This window comes from Callithrix jacchus, chromosome 22, assembly GCF_049354715.1.
Source record: "Callithrix jacchus isolate 240 chromosome 22, calJac240_pri, whole genome shotgun sequence".
Classification (NCBI taxonomy): domain Eukaryota; kingdom Metazoa; phylum Chordata; class Mammalia; order Primates; family Cebidae; genus Callithrix; species Callithrix jacchus.
The window spans coordinates 17978447-17991286 of NC_133523.1; the positions used below are offsets into that span (position 1 = coordinate 17978447).

The 12840-nt window shown below is 52.3% G+C and overlaps 1 protein-coding gene across 1 annotated transcript in view; it reads right to left on the reverse strand.

The window, feature by feature from the left end:
* Window positions 1-12840, reverse strand: part of SUGP1 (SURP and G-patch domain containing 1) — a 30541-nt gene that overhangs the window by 7366 nt on the left and 10335 nt on the right. Inside the window, exons 4-8 of the mRNA XM_002763745.6 lie at window positions 11689-11916; window positions 9554-9677; window positions 9188-9288; window positions 8114-8237; window positions 3510-3865 (exon numbers count right to left, since the gene is read on the reverse strand). Coding sequence (XP_002763791.1) covers window positions 3510-3865; window positions 8114-8237; window positions 9188-9288; window positions 9554-9677; window positions 11689-11916 — 933 coding nt within the window. The remainder of the gene's footprint in view (window positions 1-3509; window positions 3866-8113; window positions 8238-9187; window positions 9289-9553; window positions 9678-11688; window positions 11917-12840) is intronic.

A 12840-nucleotide genomic window follows, 5' to 3' on the forward strand; every position in this document is an offset into this window, starting at 1 on the left:
AATACACAGCTAACACCACACCCACACATCATACATTTCACAGACTGGTAAAAGGCTGAAAGCTTTCCCCTAAGATCAGGAACAAGACAAGGATGTATACTTCCACCATTTTCATTCAATACAGTACTAGAAGTCCTAGACAGAGGAATTATGCCGAAAAAGAAAGAAGTATCCAAGTTGGAAAAGAAGTTGTAAAACTATTTCTGTTTGAAGATAACACAAATTTAAATGTAAAAAACCCTAAAGAATCCAGAAACAGACTGGGTGCAGTAGCTCATGCCTGTAATCCCAGCACTTTGGGAGGCTGAGGTGGCAGCACTGCTTGAGACCAGCCTGGGCAACATAGTGGAATCCCATATCAACACAAAAAATATAAAAATTGGACCGGGTGCGGTGGCTCACGGTCCACTTTGGGATTTACATGCCTGTAATCCCAGCACTTTGGGAGGCCGAGGCAGGCAGATCACGAGGTCAAGAGATCAAGACCATCCTGGTCAACATGGTGAAACCCCGTCTCTACCAAAATATAAAAAATTAGCTGGGCATGGTGGTGCACGTCTGTAGTTCCAGCTATTCGGGAGGCTGAGGCAGGAGAATTGCTTGAACCCGGGAGGTAGAGGTTGCAGTGAGCGGAGATCACGCCACTGCACTCCAGCCTGGCGCCTGGCGACAGAATGAGACTCTGTCTCAAAAATAAAAAATAAAAATAAAAAAATAAAAATTAGCCAGGCATGGAACAGCACGTCTATAGTCACAGCTACTTGGGATACTGAGGCAGAAGAATTGACTGAAGTCGGGAGGTCAAGACTGCAGGGAGCTATGATTATGCCACTGCACTCCAGCCTGGGCAACAGAGTGAGATCCTGTCTCAAAAAAGAAAAAAAAAAGAATAAAGTTGGAAAAATTAACTCAAAATGGACCAAAGACCCTGGGTGCAGGGGCTCATGCCTGTAATCCCAACATTCAGGGAGGCCAAAGCAGGAGGACTGCTTGAACTCAGGAGTTCAAGACTAGCCTGGGCAACATGGTGAAACCCCATCTCTACAAAAAGTAAAAATAAAAAATTAGCCAGGTGTGCTTGCATGCACTTGTGGTCCCAGCTACTTGGGAGGCTGAGGTAGAAAGATCACAGATCACTTGGGCTTGGGGAGGTAGAGGCTGCAGTGAGTAGCCACTGCACTTCAGCCTGGGTGACAGAGTGAAAACCTATCTCAAAAAAACAAACAAACAATTTAAAAAAAAACACTAAAGATCTAAATTTAAGAGCTAAAGCTACAAAATTCTTGGTAGAAAACACAGGGGAAAATCTTCATGCCAGATTTGACAATGGTTCCTTAAATATTACACCAAAAAGATAAACTGCAGAAGAAAAAATAGATAAATTTGACCCATTAAAATTTCATTTCTGGGGAGTGCTGGCTTACAGCAGGCACTGGGGGACTGCACAACTAGTTGCCCCCTCCCTGGCACTGCCACCCCCTGGAGGATCTGCCTTCAGTTCAAAAAAAAAAAACAATACTTTTTGGCCACATTAAAAAAAGAAAAAAAAATTTTTAAATTCTATGGATCAAATGCCACTATTAGTAAAGTATAAAGACAACCCATCAAATGAGAGAAAGTAAAGAACTTGTATAACTCAACAACACAACAACTCAACTTTAAAACGGGCAAAGGAGGCTGGGTTCAGTGGCTCATGCCTGTAAACCTCAGAGAGGCTGAGGCAGGAGATAGCTTGAGCCCCGGCATTTAACACCAGCCTGGGTAACATAGTGAGGCCTTGTTTTTATAATAACCGTTCAAGGTCAGGCCTAGTAGCTCACACCTATAATCCCAGCACTTTGGGAGGCTGAGGCAGGTGGATCACTTGAGGTCAGGAGTTCAAGACCAGCCTGGTCAACATGGTGAAACCCTGTCTCTATTAAAAAAGAAAAACACAAAAAGTAGTTGGGCATGGTGGTGTGCACCTGCAGTCCCAGCTACCCTAGAGGCTGAGGCAGGAGAATTGCTTGAACCTGGGAAGGGGTGGGTTGTGGTGAGCTGAGATGGAGCCACTGCACTGCAGGCTGACCAATAGAGTGAGACTTTGTCTCCAAACAAACAAAAACTGGCAGAGTGAGGTAAGCTGTGGTCCCAGCTACTCGGGAGGCTGAGGTGTAGGGATTCCTTTAGCCAGGGTGGTAGAGGCATCAGTGACCTAATGATTGTGCCAGTATACTTGAACGCAGGCGACAGAGACCTCATGTCAAAAAAAAAATAAAAGGCGGGCAGAAGAGGACTAAAACAGACATTTTTACACATGGTCAACAAGCATGTGAAAGATGCTCAGCAGCATCATCAGGGACATGCCAACCCAACAATGAGACACCACTTCACAACTCCTAGGGTGGCTGTAATAAGAGGAGGAGGGTATGGCTCTTGCCTATAATCCTAGCACTTTGGGAGGCTGAGGCAGGAGGATCACTTGAGGACAGGAGTTCAAGACCAGCCTCAGCAACATAGTGAGACCCCGTCTCTATAAAATTTTTTTATTTAAAAAAATGGTGATGGCTGGGCGCAGTGGCTCAAGCCTGTAATCCCAGCACTTTGGGAGGCCAAGGCGGGTGGATCACGAGGTCAAGAGATCGAGACCATCCTGGTCAACAGGGTGATACCCCATCTCTACTAAAAATACAAAAAATTAGCTGGGCATGGTGGCACGTGCCTGTAATCCCAGCCAATCAGGAGGCTGAGGCAGGAGAACTGCCTGAACCCAGGAGGCGGAGGTTGCGGTGAGCCGAGATCGTGCCATTGCACTCCAGCCTGGGTAACAAGAGCGAAACTCCGTCTCAAAAAAAAAAATGGTGAGGATGCAGGAAAAGTAGAACCCTTGTGCACTGCTGGTGGGAATGTAAAATGGTGCAGCTGCAGGTTCCTCAAAGTTAAAAGCAGAATTACAGGCCAGGCGTGGTAGCTCATACCTATAATCAGCACTTTTGGAAGCTGAGGCAGGTGGATCAACTGGCTGAGCAACAGAGCAAGAATTTGAGACCAGCCTGGGCAACACAGCAAAATCCTGTCTCTACTGAAAATACAAAAATTAGCTGGGTGTGGTAGTGGGAGCCTATAATCCCAGCTACCCAGGGGGCTGAAGCAGGAGAATTCTTTGAACCCAGGATGCAGAGGTTGCAGTGAGCTGAGATTGCGCCATTGTACTCCAACCTGGGCAACAGAATGAGACTCCATTTCTAAAAAAAAAACAAGTCAATTGCAATAGGCCCAGCAATTCCACACCCAGGTATACCGACAAGAGAACTGAAAATGGAGTCAGAAAGTCACAGCAGTAATATTCACAAAAGCCAAGAGGTGTAAACAACCTAACGGTTCATTCACAGATGAGTGGATAAGCCAGATGTGGTATGTACAAACAGTGGAAGATGCGGCCACAGAAGGAATGAAATTCTGATACAAGCTGTAATGTGGATGAACCTTGAAGACACTATGCTCAGTGATGGGGTAGGGGGTATGCCCACCTGACAGAGGTGAGGGAGAGGCATCCACATCCCTCTGCACCAGCTCAGCAGGTGGGAGCTCCACCTTATCCTCTTCAGGCCCCCACCGGCTCTTCCGCTTCCTCTTCACAGTGGCTGCGGAGGCTGGCTTCCCAGACACAGCTGGAGCAGGGGTGATGGTGGGAGCAGGCGTGGATGAGGCAGGGCAGGTGGTGGCCGGGGGCAAGGACCCTGACAGGGCCTCAGGAGGGGACTTGCGCTTCAGGCTGGGGTCGAGTGCCGTGAGGGTGCCTGTGGAGCCGGCCTTGGTTTTCCGGAACTCCTCCAGCTTCTGTCGGTAGTACTTGTACCCTTGGCTGTTGGGCTCGTACAGAAAGCTGCAAAGGAGAGTTGGGGGTACACTGTCAGCTGGGCCCAAGGCCCTGCTGTGATTCTGGGCAGGAGCAGCTCTGGCTTTGTGTCCATGTTGGCCAGAGTCACTTCGTGGTCACGTCAGAGTCACGGTCTCCACTGTGGCCTCCTGCCCCGCCAGGCCTCCCGACAGTGGCTGCTGTTTCTGGTGGCCCGACGCCCTTCCTTTGCACGGTGGGTCACTCCAATCGTTACCCTATCTTTATCAGGCACCCATCACAATGTCATTGTTCACCCTGCTTCAAAGGGAAAGGGCAGGGACCCTTAGACACTCCCTAAAGTCCTGAGAAAAGCGAGACCTTCACACCAAATCTCAGACTGTGGGGAGACACCAGAACCCAGACAGGGCAGGACAGGTCCTGATCCCAAGGGCTTCTCAAATGCATCTGCGAGACACTGAACATCAGAACAGACCAGGGAGCCAATTTCTACTCCATTTGTGGGCAGGAAACCTCAAGGCAGTGTGACTAGAAGCCACAGGTCTCCTCAGTTCCTACCCAGCCTGAGGAGCAGGGCAGGGGTGCTGGGTTCAGAGCTGGGTTCCACACTTACTGGAACCTCTCAGACCATACAGTCCCCTCCCAGCTCACAAGACTGTCTTTGGGGTCTATGCCAAAAGGGAAAGTCTTGGCTCAGCTCCAAGTGGCAGAGCACTGGGAGAGAACTGAAGGCGTGTACAGCCCTGAACACGTTACAGTGCTGAACAAGACGGGGCTGGACCTGCACTTGTGAATCCGGAGGGATGGTCATAGCACCAAGGCATGCTACTGAAATGAACTAAAGGGCCAAGCATGCTGTGAATTCCTTTTGTACAAAAGATAGAGGACAGGCACAGTGGCTGACGCTTGTAATCCCAGCACTTTTCGAGGCTGAGGCGGGCAGATCACCTGAGGTCAGGCATTCAAGACCAGCCTGGCCAACATGGTGAAATCCTGTCTGTACTAAAAATACAAAAATCAGCTGGGCATGGTGGCACATGCCTATAGTTCCAGCTGTTCGGGAGGCTGAGGCAGGAGAATCCCTTGAACCTGGGCAGTGGAGGTTGCAGTGAGCCAAGACTGGGCCACTGCGCTCCAGCATGGATGACAGAGCGAGACTCCACCATTCATTCATTTATTCAAGTAACAGAGAGCAGTGAGAGACCCCTTAGACAGTTTCTATATGAGCCTGTATGTATATGGCCCAGCTAACATCCGGTACCTGGGGAGGGTAGAAGAACAGGAGATGGCAGCATCTCTTTTGTAATCCTGGGTCGTGGCACAAATCTAACCCAGTGAGGGACATTTGTAAAAATTAAGAGGCAAAAGAAACTGTTCAGGAGGGAAGGGAAAAGTTGGTCAGATTTGGAAAAGACACTGAACAGCCAGGTGAGTTCAGACATGCATTTGAGGCCAAGCTGGAGAGGCTCACTTGCCAGGGCAGGTGGGCACGGGGGTGTGGGGGCCCCTTCCTGGCCTCAGCTGGTGGTTCACCTGGAGTCTGCTCCAGGATGGCCCAAGGATGCATCATACATCCTTGTTACAGGGGTTACAATGGCACCCAATGATGGACCCCCATGGGGGGAGAAAATAAGAGCCCTCCATCTACAACAGGGCTGGGTGCACCACCAAGGCTCCCCACTGGTGGAACTAATCCCACCCTGAGCCCAGGGATAACCATGGTTAAGGTGTTTCCTGCCAGTTTCTGCAAAGATTTATCTTCATAGAACTGTGATCCTATTTTATGCATCCCATTTTTTTAAAAAAAAATTTCTTCTTGAAACTGATGACATAAGACTTTCCTGTTAGAACAGTGGAAACATGTTCACTCACTGGCCTTGCCTCAGTTCCCTCAAGCCTGAGAGTCCAGCACGCCAGGATGGCGGCTCACATGGGTGCCTTCTGAAGGCAGCGTACTCCACTAGGAAGATGCATTGATGATTTAGTCCACAAAGGCTGGATGCTGAATTTGTCACTGACTTTTCATTACTATGGCCGATGCTCTATTGACATTATTTCCAGGATGTATCTCAGAAATGGGAGAATGACTAGCTCAAGGGACTGGGCATTTCCAGATTCTTTTTTTATTTTTTGAGATGGAGTTTCGATGTTACCCAGGCCAGAGTGCAATGGCGCAATATAGGCTCACTGCAACCTCTGCCTCCCGGGTTCAAGCGATTTTCCTGCCTCGCCTCCCAAGTAGCTGGGATTACAGGTGCACACCACCACACCCAGCTAATTTTTATATACTTAGTAGAGATGGGGTTTTGCCATGTTGGCCAGGCTGGTCTTGGAACTCCTGACCTCAGGTGATCCATCTGCCTCGGCCTCCCAAAGTGCTGGGATTACAGGCACGAGACACCACGCCCAGGCTCCAGCTTCTTTATAACCATGCAGTTGGTCATGAATTGTTTCCCAAAGTGGCTGGGGTGTGCCTGGCCCACAGGAGTGACAGGGAAGGGCCAGGAGTAGCCACATGAGGTGGCTGTTAGATTTGGGGGCAGGAAGGGCTGCCAACCATGTGGGTCTAACCAGCATTTCTGTGCTTTGGGGCTGCCTGACAACTGATCCCGTGTGGGCCCACCCCAGGTGACCTCAGCCAGCCTGGCCTCCTCCACAGCCACACCTGACAAGCTGGGCACCTGTCAGCAACACCCAAGATAGAAAGATACACAGGAGGCCCAGGCCACCTGCATAAATATCATCTCTCAGTTTTTTGTTTTTTTGAGATTGGGTTTTACCATGTTGACCGGGATGGTCTTAATCTCTTGACCTTGTGATCTGCCCGCCTTGGCCTCCCAAAGTGTTGGGATTACAGGTGTGAGCCACCACACCCGGCCTCATCTCTCAGTTTTGACATCAGAGGAGAGGCTGGACTGCAGCGGCTGGGTCCTGGACCCCTCTGACCGGGCAGAGGTGCCAGGCTCTGGGCCTTGGACCGAATTCCATATCCCTGCCTGCTTCTCCTTTGATAGGGTTCCACGGTTAGTGTCTATCTACAATAACAGCAAACTAAGTTTCTTATTTAGATAGCCTTAATCAGGCAAATGAAGAAAAGATGCAATGACTTGGAGTGGACTACTGACCCAACCCTGAGAGTTGTAGCCAACAACTTAATGGTCCCCAGGGCAAGTCTAGGATTCAGGACCTCTGGTAGGGGGGGTCTCCAGTCCCAGGCAGATCCCTTTCCTGAACTCAACGCCCAAACAATCCATGGCCCCAGCCACACAGGTACTAGACTGGGGCACACCTGAGCCCCAAGCAGACCCTCTCCCTGTCCCTATCCACTGGGTCAGCTGAGCCTTGACACTCCCTGTTCCCAGTCCCTAGGCTCCCTCAGTTCCACCCGCCAATGGTGCCCCACTGCTCTTGTCTGCCTGGGCCTGGCCTGGCCGTGTCTGCCCACCCTCCACAACCTTAGCCAATAATCACGGAGGCACAGCTGCCCCATCTGTGACAAAGTCTAGGGCTGCTGAATCAACCACCCCACCCAGAGAGCCGCTGCTCTAAGACTTTTGGATGCGTGGTCACACCTCCTCGCTGACTGAGTTGGGACTTGTGTAACCTGAGGCCAGGCATGTGCTCACGGGCATGTCACCCCCATATCCCCCAGGCACCCACCTACCACCCCGGCCACAGAGCAAGTGCCAAGCCCACCCGATGAACAGATGAGCTGGTGAGCACAGACCCAGCCAACAGGGCTAGGGTGCGACCACATGGCCGGAGATGGCAGGGAGGCTGGGCTGCTTGTCACGCACCTGCCCTTCTGTGGAACTCGCACACAGGCTGGGTGTTCCCACACCACAGATCCTAAAGTTCCCCACTCCCTGTCACCTCCCTTGTCATAAAAGGGAGACCCTGGGAATGCACACAACGTAACTAGACAGTGCTTTAATTTTCACTCGAGAGCCTGACCTGCCCCCAGCCAAGGGCTGCCATGTGTCCCAAAGGCAACTGGACAAGTACTGGAGACATCCTCCACAAGATGCCTGGAAGACACAAGAGCTCCAATGGCCCCATGCACCTGCCTCAGAGACCACACAAGGGTGCTGATGTGTGCGGGGGACATGCCCATGCGGAGGCAGAGCCAGCCTCTGGAATGAGAAACTCTCGGACCTGTCAGCTTCTCACAGTGTTACCCAAGCAGATAGCAGGACTGTGCTGATCCAGTGTCCTCCCCTGCAGGGGGGGCTGTGGCCAGGGTGACGGTCACCTCCCTGGCAGGGCCCCCCTTACCTGAATGCCTGGTTCTCACGATTGTTCTGGAGGGCAATGGTTTCCACTTCAGGACCCCCGTCCGCTATGAACCTGGCCAACTTTTCTGCAAGGTTCTTGACCTCTTCGTCCTCTGGGGGTGAAACTTTAAGCAGGCTGTCAGTACTGGGCTCAACTCACCACACCCAACAGCCTAACTTCTCTAAGAACCCAACGGGTAACAAGTGGGTTTGTTTTAGAAACGATGCAAAGAGAAACAGGCAAATGGGAATCAGATTACTGCATTGGGACAAGATGCCAGAGTTCATATAACAACATGCCTCGAGCCCCCACCCCCTGCCCCCCTTCCCATCCCACCCAGGAGGTTGAGAGGGCCTTGGACACGAGCCAGGACAAAGGATCCAAATGTGACAGCGGGTCTGGGTGGAGGAGGAGGGGAGATGGGAGCCCTCCAGGTCACATGGCTGTTGGGCCTCCTCTCCTAGGGAGAGGCTCAGGGCACAGGGCCACAAGAGACACAAAGAACAAACCTTTGCAGCCCGCACTTGGCCTAAATGTCAATTCCCTCCAAACCCACCCACCAGCACTTGGCTGGCATTTTATGTCATTGCAGTCGAAGACTGGCCAGCATTTCCCTTCCCCTGAAACTCATCTCATCAGAATTGCACCGGCTGACAATGTCCGTTCCTCAGCCCCTCGGACCAATACTATACTTGCCTTGCCCTGTTCTCAGTGTTCAGGAGGAAGCTGGGGCTCATTAACACTTGTTAATGTAACAAAGAACCAGGCAAAAACCCCACTACCCAGGGTCCAGCTCTGAACTGATCTCCTAGGAGCAACCTCAACCTCCAAGAGCACTTGTGTACCCCTCACATGTGGCTTGATGCTCACGCTTCACCAAATCCTTGGAGCACTGAGGGGGAAGGTGGTGTCAGTCCCATTCCCAGAGTGACCCCAGATGCTTTGGAGGGTATAGCCCTCAACCACTGGTGCCACACAGGGCCACTCCAGCGCCTCCAGGAACCCGGATTCTGCATCAGGACACGGTATGTCCACAGGCCTCCCCAGAATCTCCTGCCTGCTCCATCCACCTACCTTTCTGAGAGGCTGCCTGTGACTTCTGCGCTTCCTTTCTTATCTCAGCCACCTTCTTTCTGTAGTAGAGGAATTCCCTGCTATTCTTATCGTGCAAAAATCTGGAGAGGAGGAAGTTTGCAGAAGAGAGAGGAAAATGAATATCTGTGATGGGTGCAACCCTGCAGCTTCTATCATACAAAAAAAAAAAAAAACGCAGGCTGGCAAGCAAGGGACTCAAAAGCAAGTCTCCGTGCCACATGGGAGCCTCTTGTCACTTCTGGTGAGAATCAAAAGCGTTCAGAATAGCATCCGGCCCGCGCTAGCAAGTATCCAGCCCCCCATGTGCAGCAACAGCATGGCCTTCCCTTCCCCAGAGATACTCACGCAAATGCTGGGTTATCCTTGTAGTCCTCCATAGCTACTTTTTCTAACTCAGGGCCTCCTTCTGCCACAAAGCGGGCCAATTTCTCTATCACTTTCCGAGTCTCGGCTCCCTCTGGGGGTGAAACTTTAAGGAGGCTGTCAGTACTGGGGTTCAACTCACACACCCCACAGTCAATAGGCACACTCTCTCTACGGACCACAACGACAGAGGGGGTGGGGGGAGAAGAGTGTGAGATGCAGGAGGCTGTCGGGCATCCCAGGTCCAGGCACAAAACACCATGATGAGGGGGGAGTCGATCTCAACTGTCTTTGTGAGACACACTGGGTGGGAGAGAAGTATGAGGCTGTGGCGAGCACCAGGCTGGAAGATGGTGGAAAATATATCCAGCCTCCCCTGGTTTTGCGGGGAAAATGCTTAATTCTTTTGCTTCTTTACCAGTTTTCAGCATAATACATTGGTTCCCTTTCATCCTTCAAAGATGACACATTCTTTTTTAAAAAAAAAAATACCATCATGAACTCTGGTTTAAACACACTGGGTGGGTTTCGATCCACGGCAATTAGTGTCATCATAGAAGCTCTGTGGCCGGTGGAGCCTCTTCAAGCTGGCTCCTGAGGGCTCTGGACATGGCCCCAGGAGTCTCTGATGGCCTCCCTGCCACCCAGGACAGGGTGCTCCAAGATATCTCATACACTTCCTGCCCAGACCCAGAGCCAGCCATTTCTCCAAGAAGTCGGTTTCCGTGAGTGAGAAACTGCATCTCCAGACCAGCATCTGGGCATTAGGGATGCTCAATGCCACGAGCTTAATCATTATCTCGGGACCTTTTCAGTGAATAGAGCTATAAAGATATATTTTTATATATGGATTAGCCTCCCCACTGAGCCATGTGGAACATGCTTTTGCATTTTTTCCCTGGCCTGTTTCTGAGGCTGTGAGTTTGTCAGCTACTACACAGATCGCAGCCCTTGTAGGAGACGCACAGGAGAAATTTCTCGCTGCCAGCCAGTGCCTGGCAACTGGGCAGCATGCCAGACCTGTGGCTAATCTTATTCCCCTTTTTGCTTGGGCTGCTGGGAATCAGGGTGGGGGGATGTGTGTGGCCCAAGGAGGACCCCTGTGAGGTCCCAGGGCATTCTGTGCCCATCTTTCATCCTAGGTCACCCTCCTGCCACGGGCCCAGCAATAATCCCAACCTGGTCGCTGCTGACAGAAACAAGGGCATTTCTGAGGCCACATGCACAGTGGGCCATAGCAGTCTTCACAGGCCCAGAGATGCCTGATACCCCTTGTGACACAGCAGTTCCCAACAGGGCACCGTCGGAGCTGCTGGGGCACCTCTCTAAGGAAAGGACACACACCAGCTCCATTCTTTCTGACTAGTGGTCTGGGGCCAGGCTGGCCTCTGATCCACTCAGACACATAGCCGGAAACAAGGAGCCTCAAAGCTGTTATGGCACAACTCCATGGTCACTTCAGTCTGCGCCATCAGGGTGACGTGATCTCACCAGCCAGCCCTCCGTGTGTGGTTCAGGTGTCACAGGGCCTCGTCCTGAATGTGGACATGGCTGGACTTGCTGGGAATGCTGTCACTGCAGCCACCCGCCTTTGCCTTCCTACACTGGGGTGGTCTGGACAAGCTCACCCATGACCAGTGACCATCCTTTCCCAGGGGCAGGAGAAAGCATCCTCCAACCTACGGCTCATACCTCTGGCCTAAACTCAGGCGACAGGTAACCCATGGTAAGGAGCAGTGCTTTGGGGCCTCAAGGGCTAGCTGAAGAGCCTTAGAAGCTCCTCCAAGAAAAGACGCCAGGACACCCTTCTGGAGCAAATGCAAGAAGGGCATGCGCCCCTGCCCTGGCTGGCATGAGCCACTACATGAGCGGAAGATGGGTCCCAATGCTCCCAAGATGAAGCCCATGCTCTGATGCCCAGCAACACCCCTGCCCCACCCCTTACCCTCCTTTGCTCTTCTCACCCCAGAGGGGCCAAGGCTGAGCTTGGAGGCCTGGTGACTGCAACTCAGTCCAAAGCACCCACGCCCCTGGCCACACTTGCCCTGCTGACCACAGATCCCCCCTGCTAGAGCACAGGTACTGGCGGTGGGGGAGCTGCAGTTCCCACAACTTACCTTTGATCTCCAGCCACTGCTCATAGTCCTCCTCCTCATCCTCATCCGGAGACTGGAAGACACTTGGGCGGTGCGCCACGGGCAACTGCTTAGCGTGTGAGTAACTCTTGACCGGACCCGGCAGGCTGGCTAGCCCCAGGCCTGTCCGCCTGCTGATGAGGAGGGACCTCTTCCCGGCGCTGGGGGTGGGCGTGCTGGGAGGGACGATGGGCGTGCTGGCGGGGGTATCTGGTATAGGAGGAAGGATATGCGCACTTGGGGTCTGCAGGGCACCTCTCCTGGCTTCCCACCTAACCTAAGTGCTGTGGGCCCTCAGGGGGTTAGGTCCTTGACTTCCAGAACTCAGGGGATCAGGAAGCCACTCTGATTCCACAGATGGGGACAGTGAGGCTGAGAGCGAATGGACTCACTGTAGTCCCCCCACCAGAAGAGAAGCCTGGGGCTCTGCAGGGGGCCGCTCTGCTGTAGACATCTCAACTGTGCTGCACCCACAGACTAGGGACACGTCAGTTATGCCGGGTAAGACCCCAGTCCCCAAATCCCAGTTTACAACCATTCCCTTGGAGGTCTGTGGCCAGGCTGACTGGCCAGGGCCAGCCTATTGGGTGTTCTCAGCCTGAGAGCTGATGGGGAAGGGACTCAAACCAGCCTTCTTTATTCTTGGATGAATTTGGTCTTGGGTTAACTTTTCTTAGCTGCTGCTTAGGAAACCTGACAAAGGTCGAAAAGCAGCTGTCTCACCAGCAACAACAGGCTCTGGTTGGTAAACCTCAGAATTAGAGACATGGGCAGGCTTCCCATGGGTGATGATTTACCCACCTAGCTTGTCACACTGCACACCTGCAGGTGACCAACCTACTGACAGGGGTCCCATTCCTTGCACAGGTGTTACTGCCTGCTGCGGAAGACTGGGAATCCCCTGAGGCACTGACAGCGGGGCCAGGTGCAGAGGACCTGGAGCCAGCAATTCCAACCCACACCTCGGTCTCCAGAAGACCCACAGTGCACAAGCACCCACACCAAGGCAGGGGATGGGGTGGGGCTGTGTGACAGCTTCAGGCAGAGCCCTGAGTCCAGTGGGAAGCAGTATCATGAAACTGGCCAGCTCACCACCCTGAGAGCAGGACCAAGGCCCCACTGATCACGACAGAG